Source organism: Solea senegalensis, linkage group LG3, assembly GCF_019176455.1.
Source record: "Solea senegalensis isolate Sse05_10M linkage group LG3, IFAPA_SoseM_1, whole genome shotgun sequence".
Taxonomy (NCBI): Eukaryota; Metazoa; Chordata; class Actinopteri; order Pleuronectiformes; family Soleidae; genus Solea; species Solea senegalensis.
This window is the reverse complement of record NC_058023.1, coordinates 21,342,227-21,354,717: the sequence shown is the minus strand read 5'-3', so window position 1 is coordinate 21,354,717 and position 12,491 is coordinate 21,342,227. Positions and strand designations below refer to the sequence as shown.

At 44.6% G+C, this 12,491-nt stretch overlaps 1 protein-coding gene across 1 annotated transcript; it reads right to left on the bottom strand.

Annotated features, from left to right (window-relative positions):
- Positions 1-1,386: 1,386 nt before the first annotated feature.
- On the bottom strand, positions 1,387-9,041 carry LOC122767049 (extracellular calcium-sensing receptor-like). The gene is made up of 9 exons (XM_044022390.1): positions 7,625-9,041; positions 7,231-7,525; positions 6,996-7,082; positions 6,569-6,838; positions 6,149-6,343; positions 5,799-6,074; positions 5,028-5,255; positions 2,472-2,595; positions 1,387-2,393 (listed from the first exon to the last, which is right to left on the bottom strand). The coding sequence occupies exons 1-9, from the start codon at positions 7,873-7,875 to the stop codon at positions 1,483-1,485; spliced, it is 2,637 nt and encodes an 878-aa protein (XP_043878325.1). The 5' UTR covers positions 7,876-9,041; the 3' UTR covers positions 1,387-1,482.
- Between the last annotated feature and the right edge of the window lie 3,450 nt (positions 9,042-12,491).

The following is a 12,491-nucleotide window of genomic DNA, read 5'->3' as shown; positions in this document are numbered from 1 at the left end:
GATGACCAGTGAGGTCCAGAAGCTGCTGAAGGAGAAAAATACAGCCTTTAGGTCTGGCAATGTGGCTCTCTACAGCTCAGCCCGCACCAACCTGAAGAGGGGCATCCGAGAGGCCAAGTTGGACTATAAGAGGAAGATTGAGGACGACCTGCAGAGCAACACAGCAGGCAGGTGCGGTTGGGCGTCCAGCACATCACTAACTACATCACTAACTACAGGACCAACCTGGGTCCTGTAGTGGAGGAGCATGAGGTGAGGCGAACACTGCGGTCCGTCAACCCACGGAAAGCAGTCAGACCCATGGCATCTCAGGGCGTGTACTGAAGTGCTGATCAGCTGGCCGGGGTCCTCACCAGGATTTTTAACCAGTCCTTGTGCCAGTCCACCGTCCCGTTCTGTCTTAAATCATCCATCATAGTCCCTATGAAAACAGACTATTGACAGCCTCAATGACTACAGGCCAGTAGCATTATGAAGTGCTTTGAGAAGCTCATCAGGAACCACATCATGACTTTCAACCCCCCCTTGTTCGACACACACCAGTTTGCCTACAGAGCTGACAGGTCTCCAGAGGACACTGTGATCACTGATCTCCATGCTGCCCTGTCCCACCGAGAACATCAGGGGAGCTATGCACGGATGCTCTGTATAGACTTTAGCTCTGTCTTTAACACCATCCTCCCCCACAGACTGGTGACCAAGCTGTCAGACATTGGTCCACCACACTTCACCTGCCTCTGGATTTAGGACTTTCTGACAGAGCAAATACAGAGGGTCAGAGTAGGCCCCAACCTCTCCACAGCCATCAGCCTCGGCACTGGCTCACCACAGGGCTGTGTGCTGAGCCCCCTCCTTTACGCACTCTACACCCACGACTGCACCCCGACCCACCACAGTAATACCATCATCAAGTTCGCTGATGACACAACAGTAGTGGGGCTCATCTCTTGGGAGGATGAGTCCGCCTAGAGGGAGGAGGTGGAGCGACTGATAGCATGGTGTTGCGAAAATGTGTGACAATATGTTGTACCAATATTTGAGGCCAAAACCATTTGTGGACCCACATTTTGCAGTTCTTTTTTGTTGATCTCACTGAGATTGCCTGGCTACATAAAGATGAAATAATTTTACATTACAAGTCATTTAGCAGACGCTTTTATCCAAAGTGACTTACAATGGAATTGAGTACAATCAGCCAGGGGTGGAGTCAAACTTGTGACCATTGCGACCATGATGTCTTTCGCACACAGGGTACCGGTCTTACCACTGAGCCACTCCACCCAAATGTTATCCTTGTTTTTACCAGAAGTAAACATGCAAAGTTGGAATGCTTTTCAACCGTGGCATAATACGTGGTTAAAGAAAGATTACATAGAATCATTTAAATATTTTTCACAAAATCTTTATTGCTTGTATTGTTACCTGGTAATTACAACTTAAAAATAGATAGGATCAGATTAAGAGACTGCTGTGCTCACAATGTTACCTTGTGTTACCACGACCCATGATGGCTTTCTTTGTGTTTCTCTCTGGTCTCAAAAGGATAATATAACATTTGGGTCCAAACAGCGCCACCAACAGGCCAAAACTGGAGGCCAGGATGGCAAATACCTCCACTGCATCTGCATATTTGCCTGGTGAGCTGATGTAAGCAGGGACAAAGGCCACCCACACTGCACAGAAAATCAGCATGCTGAAAGTGATGAGTTTGGCCTCATTGAAATTGTCTGGAAGATTTTTTGCGAGAAAAGCTAACAAACAACTGAGGACAGCCAGTAAACCAATATAACCAAGTAAAACTGCAAAACCAATGGTGGACCCGACTATACACTCATAAACTATCTTGTCACTGTGATACTGGGTGTTTTTATGAGGCACTGGTGAAGCAGAGACAAGCCAGACAGTGCAGATTGCTGCTTGAACAGAAGTCAGAACCAGAACTGTCCCTCTTTGCTGCACAGCACCAAACCACTTGAGACTGGACTCACCTCCTGGTTTGGAGGCCCTGAACACAGCCAGAACCACCATGGTTTTCACCAGGATACATGAGACACAAAGCACAAAGCTGATGCCAAATGCTGCATGTCTTAGTTGGCAAGTCCATAATATGGGTCGTCCAATGAAGAGCAATGAACACAAGAAACACAATTTGAGTGACACCAAGAGAAGAAAACTGAGTTCTGAATTGTTGGCACGAACTATAGGTGTGCTGTGATGATGTATGAAGATGCCCAGAACAACAACACAGATAAATGTGCCCAACAGTGAGGTGGTTGTCAAGCAGATACCCAGAGGCTCATGGTAGGAGAGGAACTCTGTTTTCTTAGGAACACAGTGGTCACGCTGGGGGCTGGACCAGAAATCTTCTGGACAACTGGTGCACTCCATGGAGTCTGTGAAAAAGAGGGAAAATCATGAGATTCATGTTCATACAACATATCTGAACCGTGATGTTTAAAGTTTACACTCACCAGTTGTATTGCTGATTTTTCCCTCAGAACAAGAGACACAGTCAAAACAACACTCAGGTTCCCCCTTCTTTCTGGCCATGCGGGTACCTGGAGGACAGCTCTCACTACACATTGATCGAGGAGGCTGTGTGGAGAAAATATCTGTTATTCTACTCCTAGATACTCTTAATACTTTCCATCTTCCATGTTTGCAGAGAGTCACTACTCATGTCCACCCACATGTACATGACTGCAGTTCCACTCATAATAAAATGAGGGCCTGTGACATCCCATTTCCCATAGTGGCAATTTCTCACCAGATGTTTCCTCCCATTTGTATGTCAGAGCATTCTTTGAGTGACGTGTTGCACATATGGTGATACCCACAAACCTCATATAAACTCAAACAAGCAAGGGTTGTAGTTGTTGATAGTTTCACCTTATGGCCTGGAATGTGATGTGTTTCATGGATCTTAAGCATTTGAGTATGGTCGACAATCATAAAATGGAGGTCTGGACATGGGGTTTAGTTAGTTAGTTAGTTTATTGTCTGCTTGGGGAAATTTGTTTTCACAGGGTTTGCCTATATCCCCACAGACAGGAGAAGATAGGTAATAAAGATGGCAGTGTGCACAGGCACAACGGCTCTGAGCTCCACCCTCCAAATGCCAGATCCATTGCAAATAAAATAATAAACTGAAACTAGGACTGAATGCACGTACAGGACCACATATCTTGGGAGTTTGATGTTGTCATGGTGACTACAGTATACATACCACCGGATGCTAATGCTAATGTAGACCTTAAAAAGACCTGGTCTGTGTTCAAACGTAGCCAATGTAGCCACTTGAACAATGCCATCAGTCTTCAACAGAACACCTATCCAGAGGCAGTACACATTTTAACAGGTGACTTTAACCATGCTGATTTGAAGGTAGTGCCGCTTAAGTTCCATCAGGACACAATATGTTGTAGGAGCAAACACTCTGGACAAGCCTACTTCAATGTCCAAAATGGTTACAAGGCACAGCTACCCATTGCCAACCTAATGAGATACATCAGGCAGGTTGACTGCAGCTCTTGCAACTCATTGGCTGCCAATGACGTCTATTGACAGAAATTCAAATACAGCCGTTAACTGCCAATGACGTCTGACAAAAGAAGAGAGTCTATTCTTTCTTTTGGTAGTTTTGGTGTTTACATAGTCATAGAACATACTGTTTTGTGGGTCTTGGAAAATCCGTCGAAATGCTGTAAAACGCTTGGCAGTTACACGCTGAAAATGGCTGGCAGCCAATGTTAACTATAGCCAAAGGTGATACCTCACTGGCTGAGGATCTGAACCACTTCTTCACCCGCTTCAAGGTTCCCCATTCACCAGCCCCTCACAGTGCAGTCACACGAGGTGAGGCACATTCTGCAGGGAAACCAAGGAAAGCTGCTGGATCAGACAATGTGACTGGGTGGGAGCTGAGGGACTGCAGACCAGCTGGCTGGTGTCTTCACCGGTCCCTATCCCAATCCTCAATCCCACCCTGCCTGAAGTTGTCCAAATGTCCAGCAAGCCTACCACCTAAACTGGACAAGAAACACCATGGCACTTTTCAAGAAGGCACAACAGAGGCTACACTTCCTGAGGACAACCTGACAAAAGAGCTTGGTCTGCCAGCAGACAGACAGGCACTTCAGAAGGTCAAGGACATCTACAGATCATGCTGCCTCAAGAGAACCCACAGCATCCTCAGAGACTCATCTCACCCTGGTCATCGCCCATTTGAACTGTTGCCCTCAGGAAGGCTTTTCAGAACCAAAACATATACAATGCAAAACAGCTTCTATCCTAGAGTTGAATTTTACTACAGAGAATCTGGTGTCCTGTTTTAACCATCTGTCAGACTATTCTTGATTCTGTTGCTGCCTACAAAGGCAAGAAAAAAAGCCCAGGATGAATGATTCTATCCAGGAAGGAGAGGTTGTAGTAAGTCAGGTTTTACAGCTTTCCACTGCACAAAATCTGTCCTCCATCCTCAAGGTAAGGTAGACCACACCATTTGTGACCAGCCATAAGTCCAAAGAAGATAGACAAGGAAAAACACAGCGCAAAACTTTGGCTGTACTTCTTAACAAAGACAGAACTTGAGAAAACTTGAAATGCCCCTTAGCCTACATGTACTTGTTTTTTCCATGGCTGGGCACATTCTAATTGCTCATCTTAAAACCTATAGGTGGCATTAGGGACACTGTACTTGGTTTTATTCATACCGTCAGGCAGAACCCACATGGTCACCATAGATAATTACAAATCCTCCACAACTCGTATCAACTGGGGTGTAGTGCAGGGTTCTATCAGGGGTCCAATCTTATTTTGTATTTATATGCTCCCTCTGAGCCAAGTCAGATGACACAATGATATGCCTTCTGCTGAGACCTGTTGACCCTAGAAGCCTAGCTGCTGTATCAACTGCTGGATAGAGATATATTCTAGATGACAACATGTAAGTCTGATGGATAATAGTGAACCTCGGCTCACAGAATTGGTTAAAGTAGAAATATAGTTTGAAAAAAAAAAAAAGCCACCTGTTTGGGTTCAAAGTTCCAGAAGATTTTGTCTTCATTCAGTGTAAATTTGTCTCCTTTGAAGGCTGACCTCTTGACCTCTCCCACACTCTGAACTATAGTTCTTCCATCAGGGAGCCACACCCAGTTCATGATGTCATATATTGGCAAGGTATCACCATTCTCATCAAATGACACTGCATCGCCAAATGCTGTGGTGAAGTTGACTTTTGCCAAGTAATACACAAGCTTTGTGGGGATTAGAGACAGATATAGAAGGAAAAAGAAAAAAAACTTCAATCACTGCCAAGTTTGCCTCAGCTAACCTACAGATTCACAATTTTCTCCAATATCATGTAAATGTTTACTTAAAAGAAATTGAGTCAAGTGTGTGCCAGAATAAGAATTTGGGGCAAATGTGTCAGGATTTTACTAAAATATGACGTTTACAAAAATGGGGGGAAGACCGATGTGCATATGGATATCTTCAAAGCAATGCCTCTGGCCTCAGCAGTTCTGCTGAGGCATGACAATAAAATGAAAGAGGACAGATGACTTACATCAGATGACAGATGCAGGAATAAACATGTTACCTTATTATAATTTTCACCAAATCATTTCCTTTTAGGTAACATCATTGCTAAAATGCACTTACTTTCACCTGATATAACACTATTACCTCACTGTGTAGGGAAAGTGAGATGCTTTCATTTATTAATCTATTTAATTTAAGTCTTCAAGAAATACAAAGGATTCAGTTGAATTAAGACTTAGTGTAAACTGATATCTCACCTGCCATGGCTCCAGTCTTTGTAAATCAGCACAGGTGTTGTTGCTGAAAGGTCCTCTCCCTGGCTCACACTGCAGCATGTCATCAAGAGCATATGCCAGAGCGTACACAGCCTTATACACATTATACTCTGCTCTGAGGTCTGAAACATCTAACAATTCATTCTCCACAATCTGTATAACTTCCTGTCCAGTGCATAATCCTCCTCCAGCTTCCACCCAACTTGCTGGAGGTGGTGCAAATCTACACTGAAATGTGTGTTCCCAAAATTGATTCACCTGAAAGACAATATATTTCTTAATTAATGCCAGGAAATTATTGTCACGGATACCAAATTCAGAGGGAAACTCACCATGCTATTTCCATCTGTGTTGTCAGGACGTATTTGTAACAGGAAGTCTCTGAGTCCTGGTATTTCTCCTCGACGGACAGCGATGCCCAGTGTTCCACCCAGGTATGGCATGAGGTGAGGAGTCTGGAGGACATCAGCTGATGTCCAGGCTTCACTGGCAATCCACTGCAGGCCTGTCACATTCTGCCTCACCACCTGTACATTGCATTGTAACAAGTATATATATATACACATACAAATATATATGTATATATGTGAGTATTTATATTTATGTATATATATATATATACTGTACATATATATATAAATATATTAGTATGTTAGTATACAAGTTTTAAACCCGCAGTTACAGGCAACATAAAAAACTGGTGCTACATTAAAGTTTATTGTATACAGGCTAAAGGTTCTTGTCAGACTTACCTCTTTCATGAGGTTGATCATGCGAGCCTTATTTGAAAACGCAATCACCACTCGAGCTGTAGATTTCCTCATCACATCCACTATTCTCCTTAGTTCAGCAGGGTCGTCACCCCAGGGCAAGATCTCTGTGTAAGCCAGACAACCTCCACCAGCTGGACCCAGATCAGAGTGAAAGGATCGGGCAGCGTGGACTCCATAATCATCATCACTGATGAGCAGACCTGTCCAAGTCCAACCAAAGCGTTTTAGTATCTGAATCATAGCATTCACCTGTGTGGACACAGAGCAGAGGGATTAGTGTACAGTCTGGAATCATCTTTCACTAGAAATGCTGCTACACAGATTCATGTTTAATCACTGTCTTTAAGTTGTATATCTGACACCACACAACTCTGTAAACGAAACACAGAACATGACTATTTTTCACCTGAAAAGCATCACTTGGGATCGTTCTAAAGAAAGATGGGAACTTTTGTTGATCACTCAGGCAGGAACATGATGCATAATAACTCACCTGCAAAAATAAACAGATCATGTATGCTGGAAACAGTCATTGATTCCTGATTTCTATGTTTAACTGTAGACTATTTCATGTTTATAACTTAAAATTTGCATTGAAATGATACCCAATAATGATTCACTTGAGAGGCAGATAAACTTACCAGAGGCACTCTGTACAATCCTATGACTGTGGATATGGCAATAGAAAGTGTAGACGAAGGATCACCCACAATACCTAGGACTGGAGGAGTTCCTACACAGTTGTCCTCTAATGTAACTTGCTCCTCTTGACCACTGACTAAGGTCAGTGCTGCACGGAATGCAATCCCTAGTTCAAGACAGTTATCATACAGACTGTATCCCAGAGTCACATTAAGCAGCAGGTTGGAGTTTCTGTTGATCTCATCAATAGCGAAGGCCATGGTCTGAGCCTCTCTGAATCCTATAATATTAAAACTAACACAAACATGTAAGTCTTATTGATTCAAAAATATAGCTAAATTTCAGATACTGCAAATACTTGTGCAATAACATCTGGATCTCTCACAGACTCACCCATAGCAGGTAGGCAGTTGTCGCTCTGAGGTAAAGGACAGATCAGGATCAGTGGAAAAAAAGTGTACTTTAAAAAGTCCACCTAAAATCACATCTCCATTCTTGTGCATTCCATTGAGGTGAAACTGTTCATGTGACTGACAAGAGGGGGAATAATGAGAAGAGGACACAGCAGAGGAAATGTAAGAGAACAACATTAGCAAGAGAAGGCCAGTGTCTAAAAATCCCCTCATGACTTTGCTCTGGTTCATTTATTTTCTGAGTTCAGTTCCATCATACATCACCCATTTTATTGACTTGCTGTATTGTTTATTCTTGCTCACCACCTATCGGGATGGAGTAGGAAGTTTTATGGGCAGGGACAAAAATATTATTTGTGAATGCTTGTGTGTGTGTGTGCACACGCATGCTCATGCAATATATCTGAATTTCTCAATAAGCCATATTGATCCATTCATTGAATAGTTTTACAAGTTACAGCTAATCACTACATTAGTTTCTTCTCAGGAAGTGTAAAATATTCAAAAACATTCAAAAACATAGACGGCAGAGACCTGCTATTGTCTGCTATTTTTGGACACAGTGGCTCGGTGCTCCTCATTTCAGTGCTTTGTATGGAAGTGTGTGTTAGTTTTGTCATACATCTACATTTAGCTGGTCGAACAATATCTACAACCGGCCTGAACTTCCTAGGATTGGTTACAGCAACGAGAGAAGCGTTACAACAGAGTTTCTCCATTTCCACGACATTCCGGCAGACATAGCAAGGAGTCCCGGCTCCCTATGGATCATCACCCCCACGGGCAGGCGACGGAAGCGGCAGCGAGGCTGCAGGGCTGGCACGCAAACGAGGCTACGGAGGCAGCCTGTTAAACCACTGCTTCAGGTGGCGACCAACAACATCGTCAAGAATAGCTGCTGTTCTTATCACAGAATCCTGGCTCCACTCGTCGATTCCGGATTCCACTATCGAGCTAAAAGGCTACACGGTAAAGCGCCACGACATGACCAGCGACTCCGCGAAAAGCAGAGGTGGGGGACTGTGTTTGTATGTGAACAACTGGTGTACAAACACAGCGACTGTAGACAGTCACTGCTCCCCGGACTTAGAGTATGTGACTGTAAAATGCAGACCCATATATTTCCCTAGAGAGTTTATAGCGATCTTGATCATTGTTGTTACAAAGCACCAGATGCTAACGCCAGCACAGCCACCAGATTGCTTTACCGCGTCATTAGCATCCAGCAGACCAGACACCCGGACGCCGTGCAGATCGTCACGGGGGACATTAATCATGTGGATTTAAAACCAGTGCTCCCCAAATTCCACCAGCACGTGAAGTGTGCTACCAGAGGAGACAACACACTGGATAAAGTCTTCACGAACATTAAAGGCAACATAGACCGGAAGCTCCAATTAACACTGCGTTTGTGTGTGTGTATCTGCGTCATTACCTCGTTTATGAAACCCTAAAATTTCAGAACAACAGTTCAGCCACTGCTGAGAAAATAGGGTTTTATTGTTTTCCTGGGCTCTGCGAAGCGGATCGGCACTTCCTTAATTTGATGTCGTCATCAGAAATCCTCACCACTCCTCTCACCACCGTAGCGCCTCCTGGTGTGGTACTAGTCCGGGCACTTCCGGTTGCGTACATTCAACTGTGGAAGAAGAAGAACTACTCTCGTTGTAGCTGCTGAGATGCAGAGCATCCCCCGTGCCAGAGGGGGAGCTGTGTATCTGAGAACTGGCCTATTTATTACGTCACTTCCAATCACAGGAAAGTGAGAAAGCTCTCGTTGGCTGGCCAATCACAACACAGTCCATGTTCTGGGGGTGTGATTTTGGTCTGAAACAGCACGGCTGACAAGAGTGTCAGTGAGGAGATACTTTGATCGGCTCGTTTGCAGTGACGAGTAGGTTTATAACCATGAAAACAAGTTAATATATGTAAGTAGACCTCCATAACTAACATATATGTGTGATACAAGCATTCGATGTCGCCTTTAAGCCATTACCGCACCTGGGCCAGTCTGATGATGTATCACTCTTCCTGATCCCGGCATACACCCCACTCAGGAAAACTGCTCCCACCACTACAAAGACAGTTAAAACCTGGCCAGAGGGAGCCACCCAGCAGCTCCAGGAATGTTTCAAGAGGACCGACTGGGGTATTTTTGAACACCCAGACCTGGAGTTGTTCAGTGTGCTGAGCTGTATTAAACACTGCACAGACACTGTTACAGTTGAGAAACGCATCCAGGTCTATCCCAACCGGAAACCCTGGATGACCAGTGAGGTCCAGAAGCTGCTGAAGGAGAAAAATACAGCCTTTAGGTCTGGTGATGTGGCTCTCTACAGCTCAGCCCGCACCAACCTGAAGAGGGACATCCGAGAGGCCAAGTTGGACTATAAAAGGAAGATTGAGGACCACCTGCAGAGCAACACAGCAGGCAGGTGTGGTTGGGCGTCCAGCACATCACTAACTACAGGACCAACCTGGGGACAGAGGAGCTTAACTACGACTTCCCCCTAGTTCGAGGTGGAAACGTCAACTCCACCTTAAGGGTGGAGGAGCATGAGGTGAGGCGAACAATGCGCTCCGTCAACCCATAGAAAGCAGTCAGACCCGATGGCATCTCAGGGCGTGTACTGAAGGACTGTGCTGATCAGCTGGCCGGGGTCCTCACCAGGATTTTTAACCAGTCCTTGTGCCAGTCCACCGTCCCGTCCTGTCTTAAATCATCCATCATAGTCCCTATGAAAACAGACGATTGACAGCCTCAATGACTACAGGCCAGTAGCATTGACTCCCGTGGTAATGAAGTGCTTCGAGAAGCTCATAATAATAATAATAATAATAATAATAATAATAATAGATTTTATTTGTATTGCACTTTACATTTGAACAACAAATCTCAAAGTGCTACATTTTAAAAACAAGATAATAAAAGAAATAATTAGCTGTATCATCATCAGGAACCACATCTTGACTTTCAACCCCCTCTCGTTCGACACACACCAGTTTGCCTACAGAGCTAACAGGTCTGCAGAGGACGCTGTGATCACTGCTCTCCATGCTGCCCTGTCCCACCGAGAACATCAGGGGAGCTATGCACGGATGCTCTTTATAGACTTTAGCTCTGCCTTTAACACCATCCTCCCCCACAGACTGGTGACCAAGCTGTCAGACATTGGACCACCACACTTCACCTGCCTCTGGATTTAGGACTTTCTGATAGGGTGAGAGAGGGCCCCCACCTCTCCACAGCCATCAGCCTCAGGACTGGCTCACCACAGGGCTGTGTGCTGAGCCCCCTCCTTTACACACTCGACACCCACGACTGCACCCCGACCCACCACAGTAATACCATCATCAAGTTCGCTGATGACACAACAGTAGTGGGGCTCATCTCTGGGGAGGATGAGTCCGCCTAGAGGGAGGAGGTGGAGCGACTGATAGCGTGGTGTGACAATAAGTTGTACCAATATTTGAGGCCAAAACCATTTGTGGACCCACATTTTGCAGTTCTTTTTTGTTGATCTCACTGAGATTGCCTGGCTACATAAAGATGAAATAGTTTTACATTACATGTCATTTAGCAGACGCTTTTATCCAAAGCGACTTACAATGGAATTGAGTACAATCAGCCAGGGGTGGAGTCAAACTTGTGACCATTGCGACCATGATGTCTTTCGCACACAGGGTACCGGTCTTACCACTGAGCCACTCCACCCAAATGTTATCCTTGTTTTTACCAGAAGTAAACATGCAAAGTTGGAATGCTTTTCAACCGTGGCATAATAGGTGGTTAAAGAAAGATTACATAGAATAATTTAAATATTTTTCACAAAATCTTTATTGCTTGTATTGTAACCTGGTAATTACAACTTAAAAATAGATAGGATCAGATTAAGAGACTGCTGTGTTCACAATGTTACTTTGTGTTACCACGACCCATGATGGCTTTCTTTGTGTTTCTCTCTGGTCTCAAAAGGATAATATAACATTTGGGTCCAAACAGCGCCACCAACAGGCCAAAACTGGAGGCCAGGATGGCAAATACCTCCACTGCATCTGCATATTTGCCTGGTGAGCTGATGTAAGCAGGGACAAAGGCCACCCACACTGCACAGAAGATCAGCATGCTGAAAGTGATGAGTTTGGCCTCATTGAAACTGTCTGGAAGATTTTTTGCGAGAAAAGCTAACAAACAACTGAGGACAGCCAGTAAACCAATATAACCAAGTAAAACTGCAAAACCAATGGTGGACCCGACTATACACTCATAAACTATCTTGTCACTGTGATACTGGGTGTTTTTATGAGGCACTGGTGAAGCAGAGACAAGCCAGACAGTGCAGATTGCTGCTTGAACAGAAGTCAGAACCAGAACTGTCCCTCTTTGCTGCACAGCACCAAACCACTTGAGACTGGACTCACCTCCTGGTTTGGAGGCCCTGAACACAGCCAGAACCACCATGGTTTTCACCAGGATACATGAGACACAAAGCACAAAGCTGATGCCAAATGCTGCATGTCTTAGTTGGCAAGTCCATAATATGGGTCGTCCAATGAAGAGCAATGAACACAAGAAACACAATTTGAGTGACACCAAGAGAAGAAAACTGAGTTCTGAATTGTTGGCACGAACTATAGGTGTGCTGTGATGATGGATGAAGATGCCCAGAACAACAACACAGATAAATGTGCCCAACAGTGAGGTGGTTGTCAAGCAGATACCCAGAGGCTCATGGTAGGAGAGGAATTCTGTTTTCTTAGGAATACAGTGGTCACGCTGGGGGCTGGACCAGAAATCTTCTGGACAACTGGTGCACTCCATGGAGTCTGTGAAAAAGAGGGAAAAT

What these genes read in the sequence shown, in the direction of transcription:
- LOC122767049 (XM_044022390.1), bottom strand. Translation starts at nt 7,875, where the DNA reads ATGAACCAGAGCAAAGTCATGAGGGGATTTTTAGACACTGGCCTTCTC. An exon ending in GGAACTTTGAACCCAAACAG is followed by an intron (nt 2,596 to 5,027) that starts GTGGCTTTTTTT and finishes TTCTCCACACAG; the next exon opens with CCTCCTCGATCAATGTGTAG. An exon ending in AAAAATCAGCAATACAACTG is followed by an intron (nt 2,394 to 2,471) that starts GTGAGTGTAAAC and finishes TCTTTTTCACAG; the next exon opens with ACTCCATGGAGTGCACCAGT.